The sequence below is a fragment of the Lytechinus variegatus genome, chromosome 12, assembly GCF_018143015.1.
Source record: "Lytechinus variegatus isolate NC3 chromosome 12, Lvar_3.0, whole genome shotgun sequence".
Lineage (NCBI taxonomy): Eukaryota > Metazoa > Echinodermata > Echinoidea > Temnopleuroida > Toxopneustidae > Lytechinus > Lytechinus variegatus.
In genome coordinates, this window is record NC_054751.1 from 22540017 (window position 1) to 22567686 (window position 27670).

At 37.1% G+C, this 27670-nt stretch overlaps 1 protein-coding gene across 1 annotated transcript; it reads left to right on the forward strand.

Moving 5' to 3' along the window:
- LOC121425346 (transient receptor potential cation channel subfamily A member 1 homolog) lies at positions 1-26806 on the forward strand. Its single transcript, XM_041621374.1, has 23 exons — positions 1-634; positions 4555-4726; positions 5202-5275; positions 5629-5817; positions 6525-6734; positions 8118-8211; positions 8533-8797; positions 10327-10525; positions 11211-11302; positions 12071-12220; positions 12517-12637; positions 13219-13358; positions 14074-14195; positions 15086-15226; positions 15714-16042; positions 16561-16881; positions 17180-17317; positions 18696-18804; positions 21203-21294; positions 21882-22109; positions 22846-22914; positions 24478-24666; positions 25172-26806. Exons 1-23 carry the CDS (start codon positions 401-403, stop codon positions 25433-25435), a joined length of 3942 nt encoding a protein of 1313 aa, XP_041477308.1. The 5' UTR covers positions 1-400; the 3' UTR covers positions 25436-26806.
- Positions 26807-27670: the final 864 nt, after the last annotated feature.

The window sequence follows — 27670 nt, forward strand, 5'->3', positions numbered from 1 at the left end:
ACTTCTCTTCTTCCCTCAAATATGCAGCATTGACAGCATTGAAGGCCTGCTAAATTTGTCATTCCGGAAAAAATCTAACCAACAAGTATACAATAGAGATACACCTTTGCCATATTTCCTCTCACCTTGACTTTCGAAAAAAAAAGAGACAACACACTTTTTTCCCGACAAACAGGATTTCGTTGAACAGTTATCGGCATAAAATGATATAACACCACTACTCCCACAAAGAAGTAGAGTGCTTGAATTCCGGTTTACAACATTTATTGTAGTAGGGAGTCCTGTCGTCATGATTTATTGAATAAAAACTGCACGATAACTCGTTTTCGCTTCATTGTATTGTCCCATTGCCATCTTGGTTCGTTGAGGGATAAGGAGACATCTTCTGACTGACCATATCATGGCATCTCTATCGAAATCGAAGTCCATTTCGAAGAAGCAATCTACACCCGTAGCCACTGCCAGCGCCGAGCTCGACTACGATAGCTGGGATGACAGCTGGGGTGATGATGACGGTGAAATAAGCGACTGGGACGATGATGATGACTGGGATCTTAATGACGACATCAAGATCTCCACGCCCAGTAGGGCAAAATCGCTCAAGAAACAGAAGCAGAAGAAATCTATAGCCCAGGTAACATTATTCAGAAATTAATATACTGTAGATATTATAAGGCATGAGGGTTCATTATAATCTGTTAATATCCACGTTATTTTATGAGAAGACACTAGAAATGTTGCCTGTTCGTATATGAAGTTCGTGTATAGGGGTCGCATTTGGTGGTACGGCACGAGGTGACATATCCCCTTTTCGATGCATTTCCCCCTTCTCTCTTTCTATATCCTGTCCCCCTTTTTCTATACCACATAAACAAACAAAAAATAACGTGTCTCTACCGCCCCCCCCCCCCCCGTAGCACCACCCCAGTTTTATACAAAATCACTTTTATTTGTGAAATAGCGATGAAAGAGAACTTTTTGTATCGTGTACGGTGTACCTAAAATGTGTACAGAGATATACTTTCTTGAGTTTTCCTCATATCTTTAAAGGAGTGTGAAACCTGGAACAAGATAGCTTGTGTGAAAACAGAAAAATCAAAGAAACAGATCAACAAAAGTTTGAGAAAAATCGGACAAATAATGAGAAAGTTATGAGTATTTGAATATTGCGATCACTATTGCTATGGAGATAGCAAATTGGCAATGCGACAAAGATGTGTGATGTCACTTGTGAACAACTCTCCCCATTACTTTAGTATATATTTCACTTGAATTGCCTCTTTTATCACATCTATCCATTGATCATGTGTTCTTTCTACACGAGGGCATGTAATACATATTTTTTAAGAATACATCATGGATAAAGAGTTTGTATCATCATAAGAAAAAGCAAAAAGAGACATTTTGAGGGTATTTTATAGTCCACCAAAGGGAAAGTTGTTCATCAGTGACATCACACATCCCTGTCGCATTGCCAATGGAGGATCTCCATAGCATTAGTGATTGCAATATTCAAATGCTCATAACTTTCTCATTATTTGTCCGATTTTTCTCAAACTTTCTTTATTCTTATTCTTTGATTTTACTGTTTCTACACACACAATCCTATTTGTTCCAAAGGTTTCATTCCCCTTTAATGAGTAAATTGGCCTACTGAGAAATAGACGGTAGACCTAGGCTACATGACGTGTGTACAAGGAAGAATTGGCAGACCCCTGGGGCAGACCCCGTAATCTCTGTACGCGTGAACAAATTAACACAGAAACACACCTACAAAAAAAAGAAAAAAAAGAGAAGAAGAAGTAGACTGCTTACATTATTGAGTATGAAGATATAGTATAGTCTGCAGGCACAGACATTGGTTTTCTCAATGTTCATCATGCATATAATGCTCAGGAAGACGAGATCCACGTAGTCTGCTATACAGACTCTGAATGGCTCGTGAGGTGGGATCTGCTAGGCTGAAAGGGCGAGCGCCTCAGTAGACCTAGTCTGCTATGCAGACTCCTTGAATCAGCTGTGGTACCCAGTGCAGATGTGGGTCTACATTTGTAGACTAAGATCTGCGTGTCATGTGTCTAAATTTGGCACACGGTATGATTTGATCAAATTTGAGTCTGTAATTGCAGACTAGATACTGTATATGGCGAGTTTCTATCTATGTGGAAACTGAGACAGAAACTCACATTTGATTCGCATATCTAAATAGAAACAGGCTAATTAAAGGCTATCATGACCAATTCATTCTAACCATGACAATACAAACAATGGTAGGATCTGGGACCTGTATCAAATTAATGGAAAATAACTTGTGATAGCATCCCTTAGCATTGTTTCTAATCATGATAAATCAAATACTAGTAGTATATAAAGCCAACACGTTTGGGCATATCATTATAAACAGCGATGTGCAACCATTATCACCATTACCGTTGTAAATCGTTACTATTCAATAATGGTGAACCATGGAGTAACTAGAGGCGGCATATATCATGTATATAGGCCTATATAGGTAGGTTTTGTAAATTTTGAGTGGGTGTTTCCGCATTCGTTGAAACCTACCTAACCGAAGTCCTACCAACCAAAACACGAAAAAGTAAGTAACTGCTTTCCACGGCGAAGAGACGAGCGGGCAAGCACAAAAGAAAGGAATTTGACGTCACTTGTTTGAGTTATATACTATTGTTGGGAAAATCACCCATTCGAAAATTATGAATTTAGAATGAAAATTCCTCTTGTATTGTCTTTAAACATTAAGTTTACCAGATTATGGCTCAGTTGATTGAGAAAATTGGCAGGGTTATATATTCATGAATCTTTAAAAGTTTGCATGCCATAGCAAACATTCTATCAAAACCACGTGTATATAGCTCCAGTGGAAGGGGAGGAGGGGGGGGGGGGGGTATAGAGAGGGTGGGTAGGATGCGAGACATAAATGGTGACGTTATTTTGTTCCAATTTGAAATGCAGGAGTAATAGCTCGGACCATTCTTTCCATATTCTTATTTTTCTTTTTTTTCTTCTTTTTTCTTTCCTTGGTATTATTTTGTTTTATCACAGGGGCGATTGCTCCTGCCCTATGTAACATCGCCCCTGCGCTCAAAGGTGTCGTTTAGTGAAAATGATGAATGAATTGAACCCCAACGCTAAAACTCGATGCCTGGAACAATGTTTTTTTTTCTATTTACAGTATATACTATAAACATTTTTGTGTCATCATATGGAAGAAAAGTGTTTTTTTTATTCAAATGGCTTCAATTTGATAATGGTTATGAAAATGATTCAACATTTCACTGGAGATTGAACTTTTTGTTATAAGGATGTTTTTATTGTATTCTCTCAAATCAAAATACACATTCCATAAACAAGTTTTACAAATTATTTGAAATACGATTATAAACTATACAATAAATCCATATCTCATATAATTATACAAATTATACATCAAACTTCAAGATACTGGAAATTAACACTGATGCGTTTTAACAATTACAAAATGAAATATTAACAAGATGAATCAAATGACAAGAGAAAAAAAATGATAAAAAGGTGATGTTCTACCTCCTAACCCTCCCCCTCCCGTCCCCAGGTAAAGAGCACCCCCCCCCCCCCCTTTATATGGAACACTCTAAAACTTTGAATGTTAAATCAACATTGGAAAGGTTGGAGGAGTGAAAACCTTTTCCAAATGTTACATCCAACCTTGTATAAAGCTGAATCCAACATTTTAACTGTTGGGTAGAACCATTTAAAGTGGTAAATGCAACATTTAGAAAATGTCACTCTTCCAACCTTTCAAATGTCAAGTTAACATTTCTTGTTTTTAGAGTGAAGGGACTCCAATTCCCCGATTTTTTGTTTTTTCTTCCAAGAAAAAAAAAGAAACATGTATTTTTGTTTAATTGTTTTGGTTTTTTGTGATTTTGTCTCTCGTTGTATGCACTTAAAACTTAAAACCCTAAAGCGATTTTATGATATATCGATGAATCAATGTTACGGTTTAATACAAATCCTTCATCATTTACGGTATTCCATCCATCAATACAGTTTCTTATCAATAATTTCTATTTCTTTAACACAAGTCTTCCGAATATAATAATCTTTTATACTAAACAATTACTACTACTGCTACTACTGCTACTACTGCTGCTACTACTACTACTACTACTACTACTACTACTACTACTACTACTACTACTATACTGCTACTACTGCTACTACCAATATTACTATTACTACTGCTACTACTACTACTACTACTACTACTACTGCTACTACTGCTGCTACTACTACTACTGCTGCTGCTACTACTGCTACTACTGCTACTACTACTACTACTACTACTACTACTACTGCTACTACTACTACTACTACTACTACTACTACTACTACTGCTACTACTAATACTACTACTAATACTTCTACTATACTCAGGGACCTGGGAGCTGGTTTGGGAAAAAAATAAACGCTACAAAATTAAGGTGATTTTCGACGAATTTCTACATTTGAGCATTTTGCAATCATGACGGATGTTGCATTGCATTTACCATGCAGGTCGCCAGGACAGGTCAACTGGCAGAGCTACAGCAACTGTTGAAGGACATGGACCCAGATGACCAGGTCAACGCCGTGTTGGAACACGATGCAAAAAACTACAGTGCACTCCATTACGCCTCCCACACCGACAACCTCGAGATGGTGAAGGTGTTGGTACAACTTGGGGCAGGTAATGATCTCGGGTATTTCGAAGATTCCGTGGAAATGGTAGTGCTTGTGGGAAGGGGGGGGGGGTGGTAATGATGTTGACGACGATGATGATGATTATGCTGGTGCTGGTAGTGACAATGGTGAGGGCGGTATTAATGATGATGATGATGATGACGTATGTGGTGGTGATGGTGGTGGTGGTGATGATGATTGTCATGGTAGTGATAATGATGGAGGTCATGGTGATAGCAGTTTCAGTGAGCAGTCGTATCTACAAGTTGTAGTATAAGAATATTCATATTGAATATAATGCATTTATACATGTTATTTTTATAAGCCATTCATGCAATACTCTCCCCCCCCCCCCCCCCTCTCTCTCTCTGCTGTCTCTCCCGTTTCTATATCTCCTTATTTCACCATGTTCACATTTTTAATCGTTTCACCGCCATAATCTACGGTAATATCGGTAATCTGGTGATCCTCATTATGTCTAGACGTCGATGATGTCGGCGAAGCTGAACGTCGTCCCCTTCATTTAGCTGCTGCTGCAAAGAAAGACCAGGCGAAGGTAAGAGAACTCGTTCGGAAATTCACAACGCCTCGATTCTGCGTACTATATAATTCATAGATACATTGCAGTTTGACAACTTGTCATTTACAAACATGTTCATGAATCACATTATACGTTTTATGCCGAATAGGTAGACCTCTCAAAAATATTATGTACAATGTGTACAGAGATCATCTTCATCATAATTCATTTCAGCCAGCAAGCATTTCCCTCTAATTAAAGTTTATTGAATCTCGAGCCATAATCACCCCTCATTTCATTTTTTCCCCTTGAATATCCTCCTGTAAAAATATGAAAGTACAATAAGAATCCATTGTTTATGTTGTCTTTTATATCATCTTTGATATCAGGTCGAAGTTGCAAAGAGGATGTCAAAAATCACACAGGCCGAGGAAGGCGTTATCAAATTCTTGCTATCGAAAAATGCAGACGTGAATGCCGAAGATAGCAGAGGGCGCACTCCGCTTCATATCGCCACGTTACAAGGCAACACAGAAGCTGTACATCAGCTTCTGTCCAATAGTGACATTGAACTCAATGTAAATATACAAATTCTATCTTGCTTTATCATTTTTAATAAAACACAGATAAACCATTGGGTATCAGAATATTTCGATTACAAAGTCAAAGTAATCAGTGGAGCTTTAGAAATTAAAAATGAAAAATAAAATGTAGATAATTTTTTAAATACAAATTTGTCATTTGATAAGGGAAAAATAATTAAGAAAAAAGAAAAAAATTGATTAGTAAAGATGAAAATATCATCGCCAAATTGAAAGCGATGTCAATTGATTGCTGCAAAATATGTTTAATTTTTTTTTTCTTTAATAAGGATTTTAAAAGGTATTTTGTGGAATGAGCGACAACTACATAGCCATCATATTCATTAGATCTACATTCAATCACAAATTAACTTTGAAATCGTGTACTGTAATAATTTGGAGTTGCAATACTGTTTATTGTTGTTTGTAACCAATTCCTTCATTTGCTTATATAAATAATATTTTCAACATTTGTTCATATACTCTTGGTAAGATAATTGAGTTTTGTTTTGCGTCCCAGGAGATGGAGTTTAAATGCGAGTTTATTCTTGAGACGACGCGCCCCAAATTCGTTAAACATACGTCTACCATGAATGCGATAGATAGTATTGAAGAAAAACAATTATAAACTGGAATGCATGAAAAGGGGAGGAGAACATTTCTGTAACAAAACCTTAACCTACCCTTTCTCTTTTCGTTTCTAGATTGCAGATAATCGCAGTGCGACTCCACTCTTGTTGGCTTGCCTCCACGGGAGGAGCGACATTGCCAGTCTTCTGATCAACAAGGGGGCCGACTTCACGGTGTATGATGATAATGGTAATACCCCGCTCCACATCTCCTTCAAAGAAGAAAACAAAAGAATAGCTAAGAGAATCATCGAAAAGGCAAAGGAAACTGGTAAATTAAAAGACGTAAGTCAAGTTGCAATTTCACTTATTGTACATAGTAACATATATCACTTTTTGTATATATACATTTCCCAGTATTATGAAATATTTTGAATTTAGATATCTTGAGTATTATTTTGGCAAACTCTTTCCAAAGGGTACAGATGCACCTTCACATCCTGGTGTGTTAGGGTATCCTGGTATAGTATTTTCGTTTTGGTCACAAGTCCACAATGTTCATCTTTTTTTTTCTCCCATCACATTGTACAGCCGTCAAAGAGATTATAATAAATGGAAATTCATTGAGATCCGATGAATAAATAAAATGTATAAATGTATTAATCCATATACCATTGTTTAAAAAAGAAAAAAGTAATAGAAATCCCCAAATGCATATTGCCCAATTTATTGATCGTATATCTGAGCCCACTGAGTGGCGCCAGATCGAAAGTGCTCTATCCCTTGGATTGTGGAACGCATTCTGGGGAGCAGTAACCCCTATATTGTTGGCATTTGTATTTCTTCTATTGACATTATAGAGCTCATATCCCAAAGCTTCGGGGGCTCTTCCTCCTCGACCCCCACCATGGCCCTTGGACCCCCCCCCCAATGTTTTTCTTCTTTGCGTAATGGATAGTGGAGCATTATAGATTCTCAGAAATGTGGAGCTTCAAAAACAGTAATTGAGAACGGCTGTTTTAAAGTCTTTACTAACTGAGCAGCAACTCCCGTCCTTTAACGTCTTTATACTAATTGAGCTATAGCAACTCCCTTCTTTTAACGTGATACCAACTGAGCCAACACACCGGTTCAATGAAAATACGCAGTTACTCAGATATTCGGATAGTACCTATTTTTAGAATGAAATATCCTTAATTTCTGCTTAGTTTCGTATCAGGTAGTTTAGCTCAGTATGAAAGCATTTAATCAACATTTTTCGATGGGATTTGTCGAAATCTGACAACCTTTTCCTTTGTTTTGATTGGTTGAGAAACACAGGTGTCGGACTGTTACCATAGTAACTGTCAGATGCCAACTCATATGAACTGATCGCCAAATATCAAATTATTTAGATGAAAACAGATGAAATCAGTTAGAAATGTTTCACGATTTGAATAACAGAGTTATGAATGTTCTGATTTTGTGACGTCATCAGTTGCCATCTATCTAAATTCCTTGACTTTACGGCTCTTTAGTTCTTTAATAGATTTTCGCTTTGCCAAATTAATATCTTCTCAAATATCTTCATTTATTAAAACACTCCCATTGAATATGGCGCTAGGTTTAAATGAACTTTCTTCCATTTTTAAAGTCACCTTTCATCCTCAAACATTTAATTTTTGTTTGAAATTATACATCAAGAATTGGTTTTATAATCCTAACACGGATCGTATTTTCTTTCTTTAGATATTAAGCGAGTTGAACAGTGATTGTGTTGCACCGATTCATCTAGCGGTCAGAGGTGGTCACAAAGAATTGGTTCAGTTTTCCCTTGAACACGGTAAGACAGAAATACAAGATATGAATGTCAACATAATGCCACAAATATTAAAAGGCACACTCACTGGTCTGGGATCTGGGAAAGAGGTTCTTCTCCGAAGATAACTTTTAATAAAATTGATGAAATTAAAGATCAATCCACTCTATGAAAGGAAATGAATAAATAAATGAAGTGACATAAGTGAAAAGTATTATATAGATGAATGAATAAATAAGGATAGATATACTAACCAGAAAAGGGACAATTAATGATTGCATTAGCACAATGATACACACCGTTTCATTTGAATTGCTTCTCTTGGATTGCATTATTCATGATCAGTGTTAAAGGCCGATAAGACAGATGGTAAAGACGAAAAAGACAACGACAGCGACGATGATGACGAGGAAGATGTGATCAACTACGGAGGTGGGGAGAATGACGACACGCCCCTTCACGAGGCTTGCTTTGCGGGACATTTGGACATGGCAAAGATGCTACTGGAAAAGGGCGCCAAAGTCAACCTCACGAATTGGAACAGCGAAACGCCTCTTCATCACGCCTGCATGGAAAACCACCAGCTAGTGGCGGAGTACCTAGTAGAAAAGTGAGATGTGATTTCATTTTAAAATTTCAAATTAATTCATGCATTTCTTTTCATCATTCCTCTCTAGAGTTAGAGAAGGCGAGGAGTGAAATCGAAAAAAAAGACACTGCCAACGAATAGAATAATGAATCGAATAATCATAAGACATGTGACAAACTTATGAATACATTGATGAAAGTACATAGGAATAGTGGTATGAAATGAATATTAACAGTTTTCTCCAATGGGGGGGGGGGGCAGAAAAATATTTTCATACATGTTTTTTCCACATCGGCCCATTATTAGCTGATATTTGTTGTTTTTGAGGGGGTAGTTCTAACTAAAGAGTAAGGCTAACGGGTTTATTAACCATCTAAATAGGATGTATTTCATAAGGCCAAATATTAAGATGATGTGAGCGCGAAGCACGTACTTAAATTTTGGGGGGTATTTAAACCTGAAAATTGAATATTTTTAGCAGTTTCTGTAAGCATTGGCAGGACGAATATTTAATTAAACAAATGATGCGAGCATGAAGCGCGAGCTGAAAATTCTTAATATTCCGACCAAAAAAATAGAAATTCTTTTGGTAATCATGAACAGGATGGATATTTTACTGAACATCTAATGCGAGCACGAAGCGGGAGCATAAAATTTGTGATACTCCGACCCAAAACTGGACATTCTAAGCACTTTGTAACCATGATTAGGATGGGTATCTATTTAAACAATTGATGAGAACTGAAAAAAGTCTGATATTCTAACCTAAAATTTGGACATTCCAAGCGCTTTTGGGTAATTATGAATATTTTGGGTATCTGACTACACATTTGATGCGATTTCAAAGCTCAAGCTAAAATTATTGATATTTTGATATAAAATTTAGTAATTCTAAAGCACTATTCATAATCATGAACAAGATGTATCTAGCTACCTTTATCGATATATTTGATATACTGACCTAAAATGTGGATTTTCTAAGGGCTGTTTGATGGAATTTATTAAGAGGATAGGCCTTATACCTATCCCACTAATCATATAATGCGAGCGCGTAGCGCAAGCTGAAATTTTGTTACAAATTGTTTTGTAACCGTGAACAGGATTCGCACATATTGACTTTAAGTCGGGATAATTTAAGCCCCATGTTCTTGAGAAGATTATTATCTCCTTAAACCAGCAATTTTTATCTTATATAATGACCTAAAAGTTTGCATATTTTCAATTTTTTCACCTTCCTTTATTTCAATCACTTTTATCGATATCCCTCTTCCCCCTCTATTTTCTCCTTCTCCCTCTGTTTTCCTCCCCCCCCCCCCCCCTTTGGGCCGCCAATAGGGGGGGGGGGACTTCGGGCCTCCCCTCAGATCAGCCTGTGATATCCATACAAAAATTGGCCGCCTTTTCTTGTTTTATTTTCTGCATGAATCGCACGTGTTGAATTCTTCTTTTTTTCGGCAATTCCATCATTGTGGTGGCTGTAATGTCTATCATCAGCTAGACATCAATATATATATATATATATTTAAATGATATTTGAACACGGTATACAGTGGTGCTGATTTGAACTCCAAGGATGACGAAGATCTAACACCGCTTCAGGTTGCAGCCAACCATAGCAGTTTCGACACCATCATTGGTGTTCTTGATCGTAATCGCAATCTGAACACGACTGCTGCGAGTGATGATCAGGACGCTGCATCGGAGCTACTCAAATGGGCTGCTGCTGAAAACAAAGCAAACACATTACAGGTGAGCATACCGGGTTGGTGTTTCATAAAGCCGCTTGTAAAGTTACGCACAACTTTACGAACGACTGGAACATGTTCTTACGTCCTATAGAATGATATAGGGGTGTATCATCTAGCACAAGAAGGGGTCACCAGTCATGCGTAAAGTCATTCGTATCTTACGAGAAGCTTTATGAAACACCAAACAGGGGCGGTGCCTGGATATTTTGATAAGAGGAGAGGAGGAGGGGGCAATGTGACCTAAATGTGACGTAACATTTTTTTTCTCAATTGATTGGGTTACATTGCCCAGAGAACTACTTTGTATGATATTTTTCCTTTTCCACCAATCGTTAATTTTTCCCAATTTTGTTCCTGCTCCTTTTTTACTACTTAAATTTTCATTTCAATGTCATCATCTTTATTTCACAAGCCCATCAAAATACGCTGATAAAAACAACATGAACACGAAATCAAATGTCAATGACAATGTACATAATGATGTAGCAGCTCGACGTGAGCTCGTCACAGAATATAATAAATAGAGATATATAACAAAATGAACTAAATATCACAGTGGAACAAAATACAATCTTGTTTAAAACCCAAGGCTTGTGAGGCACTCCTAAAAAGACGTAAATAGCCATGCATAGTGTTGTGTAGTATAAATAAAGTATTTTTATCATTGTTCTCTTTTTTTTATTCAGCTTCTTTTGCACCACGGGTCTAAGATCCACGGTGTCAATGATGACGAGATTGCTGAACTAATTTTTGACGCCGCCAAAAAGGGACACACAGAGTAAGTGACATTTTCTGTTTGATTTTTTTTTCTAAAGAACACACGTTTGTACCAATGTAATGTCTAGATGATTTCCATTGATTTCATACACTCTAAAAACAAGAAATGTTAACCTAACATTTTGAAAGGTTGGAGGAGTGAAAACATTTTCTAAATGTTGCATTTACCACTTTAAATGGTTCTACCCAACACTTAAAATGTTGGATTCAGATTTATACAAGGTTGGATGTAACATTTGGAAAAGGTTGTCACTCCTCCATTCTCTCAAATGTTGATTTAACATTTCGAATTTTTAAAGAAGATGAATGTCGTGCTTATGAGCATAAGTGCAGTGCTGCATGAGTTCGAATCCCATTTCTCTCTTTCTTGGCAGGCGAATAAGGTCATTAATGAAAACGAATATTGTCATTATTATCATCATTATGCTTTCATTGATGAAGATTTATTAGTAGGTTGTATAGGCTAAGTTGTCGCACTCATACATGTCTAAGATAACCAAACGAGTTAAGGGTATTTAACTATTATGAAAATAATATATATATATGTATATATATACATATATATATATTATTTTCATAATAGTTAATATATAATAGTTATTGCGTTTTTAACATATCTTTTAAACAAAGAGAAAAGCAGTTTGTTTGAACTAAATATTTCCCTTGTTTGCAGCTGCATAAGTTTACAGACAGCAGGGTTTGTACTATTTTATGTTGTTTTGGGGGAGTCTACGATACAATCAATATCCTTGTCTTTTCATTTTTTCAGGACGGTGGCAACATTGATTCGATGGAAGAGGAACGATGTTGTTAGCAAGTGTGATGAGATTGGTAATTCTCCGCTCCACTACGCCTCCGAGGCTGGTCATGATATCACAGTCCAAGAGCTCATAAAGGCTAAGGCTGACGTCAACGATTGGTGAGAGCAACCAAGCTAGAATTTATATTGCCAAAAAAAATATAAAGATAAAATAATTCATTTTCGAATCTAATTTGAAGTGTTTTCTTTGTCATAAATTGAAAAGGGATGAAACTTTAAATGCACAATTTGATGTGGTTATTGTTGATGTTCAATTTAAAACGTATTTATCAAAGTGGACCACGCATTGCAACCCAAGACCTGAATTACATGGATTTTACAGTTGCAATAATTGGAATATGAATTTCATATTTTTTTCTTTATTTTTTCCCTTTTTATTAATTGTTATTATGAAGCAACTATGATGACGCACAGGAGCGTACTCCGTTACACCTTGCTGCGGCTAATGGGTGGATACGGACAGCCAAACAACTATTGAGGGCCAAGGCACGGGTCAATGAAAAAGATATGTATGAGGTAGGCTCCTCCCCCCCCCCCCCCCGAGTAGGATTTTGTATCTTCTTGGTAATCAACCAAGCACTGAAGTAAAGTACTGAAAAGTCTGTATAGGCCTATAAGTGGTTCTTGGTAAGTCGAATAATTGCAAAAGTCGGAGAAATCTTATACAACGATTTAGAGCGCGTGCATATTTATAGAAAAATAATCTGTGGTCCAAAGAGATTAGATGTGGATAGATTAATATGATTGTGCGTATTTGAGAAAATATCAATATCACCATTGTTCAACAATTGGTCAGGAATATCTGTAATAATATTTATAACAAGATCTCTCGGAAACGTAAGACATTACTTTTCTTGACCCAAGATAATTCTGATTCCATCACCCCTTAGTAATTATTAGAGGTTTTGAATAACATAGAGGAATAGAGGAATTTGAATAACATGGCTATACCGACATAGCAGCAACAGAGGATTGCATAATGGGGTCCTATATGTACTGTGTAGCGTGAGCTTACTGGCAGATATTGTGTCCGGATGTATTCTGTTCGTATCTCATTATTCAAAGATTAAATTCGTCCTGTTTCATCTTTATTCTAGATTACACCACTACATCTAGCATGTAAGAACGGTCATATCGATATGGTAAAGCTCCTTGTTTATGAGGCTGAAGCTGACATTGTACTACGTGATAAGCAGGGCCTCAACTGCCTTGACTATGCGATCGACAATGGACATAAGTAAGAACAAGGAATAATACGATTTTTATTGTTTGATAAATTCTTGAAATCGAGAGTTCATACCGTTTCTGTCTTTCCATGCACTGGGTGTTCCAGAATAAAAACAGAACAAAACGGAGAAATGTCAATGGTTCATCACAAATTATATAATTGATAATTGCAATTTTTTTCTTCTTTCATCTTGTTCAACTCACATGAAACATACATTTTATGCATGACCATGAAAATCATTTGGCGGACGGTATCTGGAATCTAAATAAAAAAAATACATATCTCAAAAGTCATCCCTGTTCGTTGATATCTCAATAAAAAAAAATAACCAAGGTATACCAAAACCTTCCATTTCTTTGAAATGATGCTTGAATCTCCAGCATAACTTAATTCAACTTTCGCTTTAATTTTACAGGCAAGCTGTCAAAACTAAATCAACCCTCAGTCTTTACAATTGGCTGTGCATAAGATGCATATTTTGTTGACTATGCTTGCTACAGGGAATCTGACTCTGCACAGTGGCTGCCAGGCCCACGATCAATTGGGAAAAATGACTTTTAGGAGCATTTCTATTTCAGATTTATATTTCGAACAATAAAATAAGGATTTTTCATATCCTGTTTACTGAAATCATGGAAATTTATATAAACCCGAATTCAGAATTTGGTTTCTCGTCTATTTATACCCTCCGTTTTAAACTATTATTGATTCTACTTCTTGTTAGGAACATCGCTAATTTGATATTAAGTCATGATAAATGGCGGGAAGTAATGTCTGTGTCTAGCCTTGATGATGATACGTACGAGAGGACCACACCAATGAGAAAACTCATCAAAAATATGCCTGGTAAGTCAACACTGACGTATGTTTTCATCTCTTGAGAAATGGGGATACTGGTAACACATGCGGATATAATGAAGAATGTGATCTGATGAGGGCATGGAACCTTGGACCTTGAGGTTGAAAAATATTCTCCCCAAAATCGCTGAAGGTGTCCTGGTTGGTTAAACAAATTTTCATCTTTTACCATCAAAATTTGTTTTATTTGAGTTCTTATAATTTTCTAATATTTACGGTGTCCTGAGGCCCGTTTAACAAAACTTGTTACAATAACAAATTTGAAATAACAGGGTACAAGCTATAGCCATATCCTCCTATTTGATTGGCTGATGGCAAATTTGTTATAAAATTATGAGTAAAACAAGTCTTTAAGATAGGGAACCCAGGTGGGGGATTCTAAACGCTGTCCGTATAACATGTATTACTATTTAAGGAGTGTTTCTTCAATATTTGTCTGACATCTTTCTTTGGTTTGCAAGGAACAGATGTCTTCTTTTTACGGTGGTAATTGTTGGATGAAAATATATTTTCAGATAAAAAACATCCCAAAAGTCGTTTAACTAGTCCTTGAAACGCCCCTCGTGCCATCTCCTGCGATACCCTAATTAGGTTAACGAATCAGCAAAAAGTATCTCCGTTTTTTTAAAAAGGACTTCAACATCCGTATGACCACTAGGCCTTAGTTATACTACGTTTATGGGTAAGTCTGCCAACCGTGTAAGTCAAACTTACTTTAATTCCGTAGTTGTCTTTCCAATCCAAGTCGCATCGATGATTTATTTATTTTTGAGGGGGGAAGGGGGGGGTCAAAGAAAATTCCAGTGCTTTAAGTAAGCTCTCTATTTCTCTGCCATTTGACGGCTAAACAAAGTCGTGTTTGATCTTTCTTTCTCCAGATGTTGCCGAACGAGTCATGGATAAGTGTGTGAAGGTATCCCCCGATGCAGGACCAACAGACAGTACCTTCTGGGTTGAGTTTGACTATGAGTTTCTTGAGGATTCCTTCTCCCACTGGGATAGGCCCAGAGATTCTGATGGTAGGTAGTGTGTGGTAATCTTCCGTTTAAAGTTCTAAAAAGAACCGTTGGTCTAATTTTCATAGATGTAACCCCAAAGTCCCTTTTCAGAACTTGTACATGGTAAAACCAAATACCTCTTTACCTTCATCAACTCTCCTCAACTATTCAACAACAAACAAGCAAAAATGAAAAAAAAATTAAGTTTTAAAAAACTAAGACCTGTGACGTAATCAATATCCTTGTGTAAATAGAAAGGAGGAGAATTTTTTGAAACAAATATTGATTTTCAGTTTTATAAGCTACTGAAATCCATCCGACTGACTGGCTTAGAACAAATTAGGCAGTGATTGGATAAGAAGAAATTAGTAGGTTGAAATCACTGACTGTTAACTTCACGGAGTACTTCCTTGATAGCGATATTGCTGTCCTTAGGGAGTCGTTTCCTAACGATTTGTAGTCTGGTTGATAGTAGATTCAATTTAACTTTTCGCATTCATTGATGAAGATGAGAATGATGATAACGACGACGACGACGATGATGATGAAGAGCAGGAGGATGAAAATTTAAAAGATGACGATGATGACAACGATGGCGAAGATGATATGAATGAAACTTCATTCAGCAACAAATTAAACGGAAAACCTGCGTCGGAGACTGACATACATGTAACGGTGAAAGAAAATACTGACAAATCTAAGTCTAAGAAGATCCATGATCCTCCACCGGCACCATCCGGTGACCAGTACGATGATCTTGGACATTTGATGAAGAGCGCGAGACCGTATACAACCAGTTCAAAAGACATAGCTGCTAACCATCCTCTTAACATCATGGTAAGTGTAATCACTTCACCTGTTCGTTCTAGAATATCAACCATCACCCCTGAAATTATAAAGCAGATTTTAATCCCCTAACTTACCCATTTTGGCGATTTTTCCGCCCAGTTTCGAAATCTGCACATAGAATTCTACATTGGGGAAATGCATCTATATTTCTTGAAATTGTCTTTAGCTTGTATATATTATGTTGTTCCCTCATCCAAGGAAGGCTAAAGATAATAGTTTCCCTCAGTTTCTTACTCATTTGAGGTCCATGGAGCCATGCAAGTATCCAGGTGTTTTACAAAGTTTTTCGTAAGTTACGAATGTCTTTGCGAACGACTGGTGATCTGTTAGTGGGCGTTTAGTGAACATCACTGACTTCACCAGTCATTCGTAAAGCTGCCTGTCTTGTAACTTGTGAACAGCTTTAACATGTTTAAGAAACACCCAAATGTAAATCATACCCAAACAAATCTCTTTTTGCGATCAGCATCATTAAACACCAAACAATGCATATCTGCGTTTTTCAGGTGACTTCTGAGCGTGCAGATCTCTTGGGCCATCCCCTGGTGTCCAGTCTCCTCAGTCATAAGTGGAGTCGCGTCGGACAGTATTTTTTCTTGGCCTCTCTTGCTTTCTACCTCCTCTTTGTTGCTATGCTCACTGGTTACGTCATTGTAGTCCCACCTAGCTACTACGTGCGATTCGCAAATCAGAGTGCAGGGGTGTCTTGGTTCGTCAATGGTGAACAACGTTGGATTGGAGGCTTCCACGAAGCAACGCTTTTCTTCTTTGGTCGAATCGGCGACTGGATCATACTAATCTTGTCATTGATCAACTTGCTTCGAGAGGTAAAGCTTCGAATTTACTAAAAAATGAAAATGTTGGATTCGAATTTCCCGTCCAATGCGAGGATATCAGTCTTTCTAGCTAGAGTCCAGCTCATAGAAGTGTAATTACTCAAAACTACAAAAGCCCTTGATCGCATTGGGATTTCCTTGTACCGACCATTGTATGATATGAATGCCATTAATGAAGTTAATTGAGATTTCAAGAACAGGAACGAACATGGTTTGTAATGCCATAAAACAAACCCACAAACTCTTTATCGCTTTGAACATAATTCTATATAGTATTTTCAATTTATAGGTATTCCAGTTAGCTGTGCAGAGAAGATCTTACTTCAGCTTTGGAAACCTAATCGAGTGGTCTCTTTACATCCTTGCCATTCTCCTCGTCCTGCCCCTAAGTGATGTCCAGTACTTCATGGGGGTTAGCATACGATTGGTAAGATCTTAGTGATGTCCAGTACTTCATGGGGGTTAGCATACGATTGGTGAGATCTTAGTGGTATCCAGTACTTCATGGGGGTTAGAATACGATTGGTAAGATCTTAGTGGTGTCCAGCACTTCATGGGGTTAGCATACGATTGGTAAGATCTTAGTGGTATCCAGTACTTCATGGGGGTTAGAATACGATTGGTAAGATCTTAGTGGTGTCCAGTACTTCATGGGGTTAGCATACGATTGGTAAGATCTTAGTGGTGTTCAGTACTTCATGGGGTTAGCATACGATTGGTAAGATCTTAGTGATGTCCAGTACTTCATGGGGGTTAGCATACGATTGGTGAGATCTTAGTGATATCCAGTACTTCATGGGGGTTAGAATACGATTGGTAAGATCTTAGTGGTGTCCAGTACTTCATGGGGTTAGCATACGATTGGTAAGATCTTAGTGGTGTCCAGTACTTCATGGGGTTAGCATACAATTGGTAAGATCTTAGTGATGTCCAGTACTTCATGGGGTTAGCATACGATTGGTAAGATCTTAGTGGTGTCCAGTACTTCATGGGGTTAGCATACGATTGGTAAGATCTTAGTGATGTCCAGTACTTCATGGTGTCAGCATACGATTGGTAAGATCTTAGTGATGTCCAATACTTCATGGGGTTAGCATACGATTGGTAAGATCTTAGTGGTGTCCAGTACTTCATGGGGCTAGCATACGATTGGTAAGATCTCAGTGGTGTCCAGTACTTCATGGGGTTAGCATACGATTGGTAAGATCTTCGTGGTGTCCAGTAATTCATGGGGGTTAGCATACGATTGGTAAGATCTTAGTGGTATCCAGTACTTCATGAGAGTTAGCATACGATTGGTAAGATCTTAGTGGTGTCCAGTACTTGGAGGTTATACGAATGGTAAGATCTTTTACATTTTCTTAGTGGTGTACATTATGTTCCTCGTGAGGGTTGGCAAACGATTGGTAAGATCTGTTGCAGTTCCCCCATTGGTGTCGAGTACTTCATAAGGGTTAACATACTACTGGTAAGAAATTGTCCAGTTTCTTAGTGGTGTTTAGTAGCATGAGATCTTGTGAAGTTTCTTGGTGTCCAATATTCCATGTGGGTTAGCATACGATTTGTAAGATCTTGTACAGTTTCTTAGTAGATCTTAGTTTCTTAGTGGCATTTAGTACCTCATCATATGAGTAGCATACGATTTGTAAAATTATGTCCAGTTTCTTATTAGTATCCATAGGCCCACTTCATAGGGGTTCGCATACGATCTGTAAGTTCTTGCACAGCCATTTCTAAGCGGGTTCAGTATATGGGGGTAACATGAAACCGTTTAAGGTTATTAACTTCGTAATATTTCCTGATAGGATTGGCAGTGGCAGTGCGGTGCTGTGGCGGTCTTTCTCGCATGGATCAACCTTATTCTCTTCATCCGTCGTTTCTCGGGACTAGGCATATACGTCATCATGTTCATAGGTAAATTCTGTAGAAATAAAATTTGCTTTTCGAAGATATTACCACCCCCTCCCCAAAAAAGTTTCCATATCTTATGATATTTCAATAACCCAAGCCTTAGGCCTTAAATTTGAAGTTTTGGGGACAGAGTTTACAAAAGCACCAAACTTTCCCTATGTCACTATTTGGTCAATAGCTTCATTTTTTCCCTCAGAACATGGTTGTGAAAATTGCATCTTCATGCAAAAATATGCTAATTTATGCAAATTAGCAGTATTTTATGCATGAAGCCATATGCCATTAGGAATCAATTAATTTTTTTTTTAAAAGATACCAAACTTTAGGAAAATCTCTATCAGGTCAATAGCTTTAATTTTTCCCACAGGACATGGTGTTGAAAATTGCATCTTCATGCAAAAATATGCTAATTTATGTAAATTAGCAGTAATTTATGTATGAAGCCATATGCCAATGGGAATTAATAAAAGTTAATAAAAAGATACCAAACTTTAGGAAAGTCTCTATCAAAGTCGGATCAATTCTGCCCAAAATGGCCTGGATTCGGTACTTATTCATCTCGGATTCGGGGAGCTCCCTGAATCGCTTCGGAAGGATCCGGGACTATTCTGTTCTCCCTCCCCAACGGAAACATTCGTGGAGAGATTCTGCTTGTCTTGAAAATTTTAAAACCAGCCGAATATCCTCCAAAATACTCCAGAATGTGGCCACATTTGGGATGTATTTGGATGGAATTCGGTTGAATTAATTTTGGGGAGGCATTTGGACAATTATCTTGGGAAGTCGATAGCTCTGATTCGGAACCTATTCCAGACAGATTCGACTCTGATTCGGCCTAAAATTGATTGGGAGAATTTGGTCTTGGTGTTACCTTAGTTTTAGAGATAGAGATTAATTCATAAGCCAATAAAGAAAAATCACTGAAATTATTCAAGTCACTTTCAATCAAGGGACGACAGAAAAAGAAGGAGGATCAGGTCTCTTTGCTCAAATCTTATGTGTCCCTGTTCTAAAAAAAATGTACATAGTTGTCAGAGGGGCAGACATGGACAGCTTTTTCTGCCATGAGAACCATCCATATACCCTCCTCTTTCTGACAGGGGAAAACTCTACTTGGGAAAAAAATCTAACCTCTTGAATTGCTTTGAAAAGAAAGATGAAGTACTGTTTACCTTTTCCATATGATTTCGGGTTTCTTTTAATTGTGAAAGGGGTAGCACAGGATTTATAATTTGCATAAATTTGCATTTTAAACATGATGCTCTCCTCTGGTCGCATGGAAAGTCACCATAATGAATGAATTGTGTAACAGTGTCTCATATGCATAGTTTTGTGCTTGTCCCTCGGTTTAAAACCTCAAAATAGGATAGTTGATGAGTTTTACACATATTTGCATAAATTCTGCATAAATTTGCATTAACATTGAAAATTGATTCTTATTCAGGAGCTGTACAGAAATCAATCCAGATTTGATGCCCCGTCAAAATAAATCCCAAATACCCCCACCCCCCGAAAAAAAGAAAAGAAATAGGCTTCTATAGAAAAGTTGAGGTCTGTACTATACATATACATTAATTCACGGTGAATAGTGTGATGTTGCATAATTTTGCATAAATTAGCCCTATGAAAAAGGATTCCAGTTATTGATATCGAGGCATCCTATCAAGAATTAATGCTTTTGGTACCAGTGACACATGTGGAAAAAAAATTTTGATTTTGACAATTCTATATGTCGATATATGGTAATACATGTGTTTTTACATGTGATTTGCATATAATTTGCATAAATTAACCTTTAAAATTGATTCATACTCACCAATTTTATAAAAATCGACCTGCAGTTAAATGCTTAGCAAAAGAAAACCCAAATACACACAAATTGGGCATTTGAAAATTATTTTTAGTGAGATATGGTGAATTATGAGTTTTTTGCATAAAATTTGCATAAATTAGCATTTTAAAATAGGGTGCCCTTCACCGATTTCAGGGCACCCTATCTAGAATTAATGCTTTTGATACCAGGGACCCACATGCAAAAAATGGCACTTTTGTAAATCCTGTCCCCAAAATTTTGCTAAGGCCCCTGACTGGATTGGATCGTTTCTTGAATGCTAATACACACTTTTAGCAAAATAAGTTTTAAGACATTCCTCTGATCAATTTAGGTTTTTCACTCTATCCTTAGGCATCGTTTATTGGTACCAGCCAAAAACTTCGATGTTCGCTGAATACATTTGGAATGAACACAGCAAGGGCCATGGATGGGGTTGTAGTTTGTAGCAGTACAAGTCACTTACATTAGGAGAGACACTGAAAAAACTTTGAAATATTGCATGTGTGATGTTGAATAAATAGCCAAGCTTAGTCACAAATTAACCCGATGTGCATGTCTTCCTTCCAGATATTCTTCGGACATTCATGAAGTTCGTCCTTATACTCATCCTCTTTGTGGTCGCCTTTGCTTTGGCTTTCTACACCCTCCTTATGAATCAGGTAAACCTTCATTTCTTATTCATGGCCATACACTACATATTTCCTCAAATAACTCTACGTCAGAAGCATTGAAAGCATATCGATGCTCTAAATAATGAGCAAACCAATTTTTTTTTCTATTCATCATATCATTATAAATATTGACACTATTCGAGAATCGTCCTTTATTTTTCTTGTGCGCCTCAAAAATAGAATATTCATAGATAGATGGCGCCATATAAATGCCTACTATTATTACTACTATATTAATGATGGCCTACATCGTGGGCAGGAAGGAAGTTTACCATGTTTAGTGGAGTGTTTTGATACTTCTGTTATCGAACTACTGTAATTTCTTTTATCTCAAGAATATAGATCATAAACAATAATAGAAATAAAAAGACGAGTACGGGTGAAACTTAACAACATTGGTGGAGAACTCTTTGCCACACAACGGAATAATTACGACATGAATAGTTTGTTAAATTACAAAGTATTTATTACCATGTGACTCGTGGACGAAACATGGCTTTCAAACCAATTTGCAGAGATGAAATAAGAATTCTTTTTCACCTTTGTGCCTGATCTCATTATATCTTCTCATCTAGCAACCCTTTCACAGCGTCCAGTACTCCTTCGCGAAGACCTTTGTGATGATGATCGGAGAGCTGGACTTTGGAAATATCTTCCACAGTCAGAACTACCTCGGTACAGAGAACACCTTGGCTGATGGTGAAGAGGACTTCTTTCTCAATTCTGTCTTCTATGAAGGCATCACTTATACCATCTTTGCTCTGTTCCTCATCATCATGTCAATCCTGATCATGAATCTCTTGGTAAGTCTCAAGTTCCTCCAGAAAATATTGTGGAGGTGAACAACAATAACTAAGGGAATGGGAAGGGGTCAAGCTAAAACTTGTGGTAAAAATGCAGAAACTCATTAATAATAATAATAATAATATACAAATGTTTCATAAGCGCTGTATACTATTACCCCGGCTTTAGCACGGCTACCCTGATCGGGCGCAAGGAATTTCTTCCTACCGGGTACCCATTTACTACACGGGTCGAGAGTGGCAAATGTAGATAAACGCCTTGCCAAAGGATGCTAGTGCTGCGGTGGGATTTGAACCCCGGTCCTTGTGGTTCACAGTCCGGAGACTTATCCACTGAGCCACAACATTACAGAGTGTATCAATCAATGACGATGATTATTGGATGAATACATAACGTTTGTAATACATCCCGCCGGGAGTCATCACGTGGCTTCCAAAAAGGTTAAAATATGACAGAGAGATGGAACCAAAAGAAGAAATAGTTGCAGAAATATAAATTTGAATATGCTAGAGATTGTATTATGTATATAATGTCAATATATGAAGTTTGTAAGAGAACAGCGAAATAGATTAATTCCTGAGCTATAACCATGGAGATACGCATCTCCATGCGGGTGAAACCATCGAGAAGTAAAACTTCACCCATGTAGACATTTTTAATACCAATAACAACTATTGAACATTATTTCTGAGTTAAGCGGTTGATTTCTGTTTAACATATCATGGACTTCTATAGGTTGGTTTGGCTGTTGATGATATACATGCTATTCAGAACAAGGCAAAGCTGCATCGTCTGGCAATGCAAGTGAGTAGTGTATTTTTTAAGTTTATTTCTAGATTTCCCTTTTACAGCATGTTCTTCCACTTTTGTGATTCCATCTTACCCACTGTGTAAGCTGTCTTTAAAGAGCAAAATACAAGTTGTAGATGAGGCTAGTCAAATTAGTTGTCACGGTTGGAGTTTTGAATGACTTGTGTCGTAAAGAACTCCAATGTACGGATTAAAGTGTTTTCATTGTGGTTCGCATTACGATGGATAAGGTGTGAGAGTTAAATACTTTTGTTATTAATGGATAATGGATAAGTGATTTCTCCTCGTGGACTGCTTAAAAGGGGTACTCCAGACTAAGAGTTATATGATTTGAACAGACAATCAGACAAGGTATATCATAATTATGATATGTAAGGTGAAACAGTTCTATGCACGATGCATGAATATTAGTCAATTAGCAAGCTGATCATGATGTCATATCTCTATTTATTAATTTGTATTTTATTATATGACAAAATATCTATTCAAATTTTGTCTTCCAAGAATGATAACCCCCCCCCAAAAAAAAATGATTGACTACTGACTTGATGTATATGATAATCATTGCTGCAATTTGTATTATTAAAGGGAGGCACATCATACAGTCATGTATGAAAATATGAAATGATTCTGATTTCATGTAATGACGTGGGAAGCGGGGACATGACATCATCAGCCCACGGCCATTGCATATTCATGACGGTGTGCATTTGTTTTCAGAAAATATTTCTAAAATCTAAAATACAATAACTTCGGCATTTATTGGCATTTTTAAATGAAATTTTCAGCATTTTACTCGATGAATTTTACTTTATTTTAGATGTAAGCAACCCTTTTACGGTTACACTTCGTAATTCCGAAGGTTTGTAATTTCGAAACACGTAAATTGCCTATACCCCGATGTTCGTTTATCCGAAAACGTAAAAGGGTTCGTTAATCCGAACATTTGTGGCGTTATTCCAAAGCTTCGTTATTCCGAAGGTTCGAAGACGGAATAAGGTTCGATGTTCCGAAGGTTCGTTAATTAAAAAACGAAATAAGGTTCGTTGCTCCGAAGGTTCGTTTGTCGAAAACGAAATAAGGTTCGCTAATTATTTCGTTTTCGGACTAACGAACCTCAGGAATTACGAATCTCACTTCGTTTTCGGACTAACGAACCTTCGGAATTACGAACCTCATTTCGTTTCGGACTAACGAACCTTCGGAATTACGAACCTTCGGAAATACGAACCTTCGGAATATCCGAACCTTCGGAATAATGAAGCTTCGGAATTACGAATGTATGCGCCCTTTCACACATCCTAGATTTGATCATGATGAAAGTCATTCTCTATCCTCTTTCATTGCTGCAACGTTTGTTCCAAGGCAGACATTATAGAAATATGAAGTAATTATGCTCATTGATATCATTTTATTTTATTCATTTAAGTATAATTATTTCAAATTCAGAATACTCATCTAATGCATGTTAGATTTAGTCATGATTAATACTTTTACTCTTTTATGGACGGTGTTCTTTGAATTCTTGCCTTAACCGAACACTTTACTCAATATCAGGTGGAGCTAGTGATGGAGGTACAGCGAGCCTTACCGATCTTTATTTGGCGGTCGGCTGTCATCAAGTTTAAACGGTTCCACCTCAATCGGTCGTGTTGCAGTGGACTGCAGAAGTGGTACCGAACAATGACTGGGGATCAAAACCTTCTACGACAGGCCATTGAGGTGTGCAACAAGACAACCACACAGGTACAGATTCCATCATACACTGTAAAACCTGTGGTGTTAAAACTGACACCAATTGGTGTTAACAGAGGACCACACCTGAGGTGTTAAAATAACACCCTATAGAGATTGAACACAACATCAAAGAGTGTAAATGTAACAACCATAGGTGTTGTAATAACACCTATAGGTGTAAAACTAACATCAATTTAACACCGGTGTAAAGTAACTGGTGTGGTCCTGTATTAACACCACAGTTTTTGCTGTTTATAAAGGTCTAACCACTGCTACTCTGCCGATGCTAATATAAGTAATTGTTGCAGATTTCTTTGCACTTTTCTCCAATCTAGTATTTTCCTGATCGAACCTTCCGATTTTTTAATGTTAAATACCGGTATAGGAAAATACAAATATTGATTGAAATATAGGTGAATGAACATGACATAAATTGCATAAATTAAGGATAAATAAATGAGGTGATTTGTGAAATCGATGGATGGTCAAAACCGGAATCTTTGTTAATAAACAGGGCGAGTTCATGCACGAAGAAGTGAACACTGATCTACTCTTCGCCAACCTGAAGTATCGTCTGAAACTCATCAATACCAAGGTAGAGATGGTCAGCGAGAAGGTCAAAGAAGATAGTTCTAAGATGACGCAGATTGGTGGTGAGATGTCTCAAATCCACGTGGAGCAGAAACAAATAAATGAACGCTTTGATCTCCTCGAGAAGAAAATAGATGCTCTCTTAAATCACAATAAAGTGAAATTGGACGATGAGTCAAAGAAATAGTCGAGGTTGGGTACTTTCTTCTTCAGCCAGGGGCCACGGAACGGTTTTGTAAATGGGGCGGGGGCTGACCATGCAAAAAATTATAATCAGATGGTCATTTTAACGTTTTTTGTACACGGGTGTGGGAAAAAAGTGCGGGGGGCTGAAGCCCCCCCCCCCCTCCCTCGATCCCGCGGCCCCAGTCAGTTAGGGGATATATAGTTCCCGAATTTTGTATCCACTTTACGATCTGATCACTATCAGCATGGACGTACTGTTGTTGTTTTTGTTTAGTTTCCTTGTTGGGTATGTTTTTAAGGGTGTTTAAAACTTTATTTTACGGTTATTTGGGTTAAATCATTGGAAGAAATTCTAGCGTTAAAATTTCCATTGAGTGTTATTTCAGTGTCTGGCTAATATGACCTTGTACACGCTAAATTTATTATAAATGTATATATCAATTTTCAAATCATGACCAATGGGATTAATGATGTAACAGGTCATATTTTACACATGGGAAAAACAGAGAGCATTGTTTATTCTAAAAGCAGTTCTAAAAAGCCACTTGAATTTAAGGGGTAGCTAAATAATTGGGTACTTCAGAGGAAAAGGGCAAGGTATTTAGGCATTGAGCTGACCAGTAAAATATCTTTTTCATATTTTGTAGAATCCGTTGTGAAATGAGCGATATATATGTGGATCTCAAGCAAGACGTATTCTCTGTTTTGCTATGTGATCGAATGATTTTGCGAATCTTTCTTTATTTAATAGTACAAACGAAATCTGATCAATATCTGAACTGAACAACATAATAATGGTCAACTGTTCCAGTAATGAATACGCAGAGTCTTTAAGTCAACCAAAGATCAAAATAATAACAACACGTACATTATACCGAACAAATCAATCCTTTAAATCTGACTTTAATCTTGTAACTGATATAATTACAATACAAGAAACAGCCGCTTGAATTCAAAGTATAAAGATTATAGGGCGTATTGTAATCATGTATTTTACATTACCACAAGGAATTCTCCTCATATTGACGTAAAGAACTTGCTAATTTTAAGATGAAATTAAAATGATATTCGTCACTGAAGATGAAGGGGAGGGAAGTAAATAGTTTGTAATAAACTTACAAACCACCTGCTTTTTTCAGCCTACTGATTTATATTGTAAATAATATGAATGATATATTTTTGTACTTCTCCCTTTTTATTTTTCCATAATCAATTTTCTTCTTCTTAGGCTATTACTGTTAAGTGTCCACTTCTCTTCTCCAGCTCTTCCTAATTCAATTTATTTCCTCTTCGTTTTCCTTTTATTCTACAGTACAACATCTCATTGTCCTAGTAATGATTAGTAATATCATTTATCAAATAATAAATAAAATGATAAATAAATACGATTTCAACTCGTTGAATATTTAACGTTACATGTATACGTACATTAAAGTGATCCAGCTAGAATGTAAGCCTGATATATATATATATATATATATATATATATATATATATATAAATATATATATATATATGTGTGTGTGTGTGTGTGCGTGTGTGTGTGTGTGTGTGTGAAGCTATACATGTACAACAGCTTTGGCAACTTTTTTATTTTTCCAAAGGGTAGATAGCTCTGGGGAACCAGTGCTTTAAGCTACGCCTTCCATTGTTCTCTTCATCCATTTCTTTACACAATTTATATATACACAACAAAAAAAGTAAGTCCCCCCTAAATCAAACTGCTGTAACTTTTGAACCAATAATTTTGAGATATGATATTTCATGGGTAGTTTTATACACTCATTAAGCAACTCCAGGGGAAAAATGAGATTGATCAGTTGAGTCATGCATGAGTAATTAAAGATTGAATTAAAAATGACCATTTTTGAAAGTCACAAGAGTCGTTTTTCAGATTGTGCAAATACAAAGTTGGGCAAAAATTGTTTTTAGGTGAATTTTATAGTGTTATGCTGTTTTACTATCCATCATTTAACCATTTCAGACCAAATTTTGATATCGTATGTTCATGGTTGAGTGAGCACGATGTATTGCAGGGGCCGCGGAAGCGGGGAGGGGGGGGGGGGGGCTGGGGGCTTCAGCCCCCCCCCCCACTTTTTTCCATAAGCAAGTACAAAAATGTAATACGATTGTGATTTTTGACATGGTCAGCCCCCCCCCCCCCCACTTTGAAAACTGCTCTGCGGTCCCTGTATTGTGACGTGTCATCATAGGGTTTTGGGGGTATTATCTTTTA

Coding starts and splice junctions, on each gene's coding strand:
- LOC121425346 (XM_041621374.1), top strand. CDS start 401: ATGGCATCTCTATCGAAATCGAAGTCCATTTCGAAGAAGCAATCTACA. Junction 6,735..8,117: donor AAACTGGTAAATTAAAAGAC/GTAAGTCAAGTT, acceptor TTCTTTCTTTAG/ATATTAAGCGAGTTGAACAG. Junction 16,043..16,560: donor ACCATCCTCTTAACATCATG/GTAAGTGTAATC, acceptor TGCGTTTTTCAG/GTGACTTCTGAGCGTGCAGA.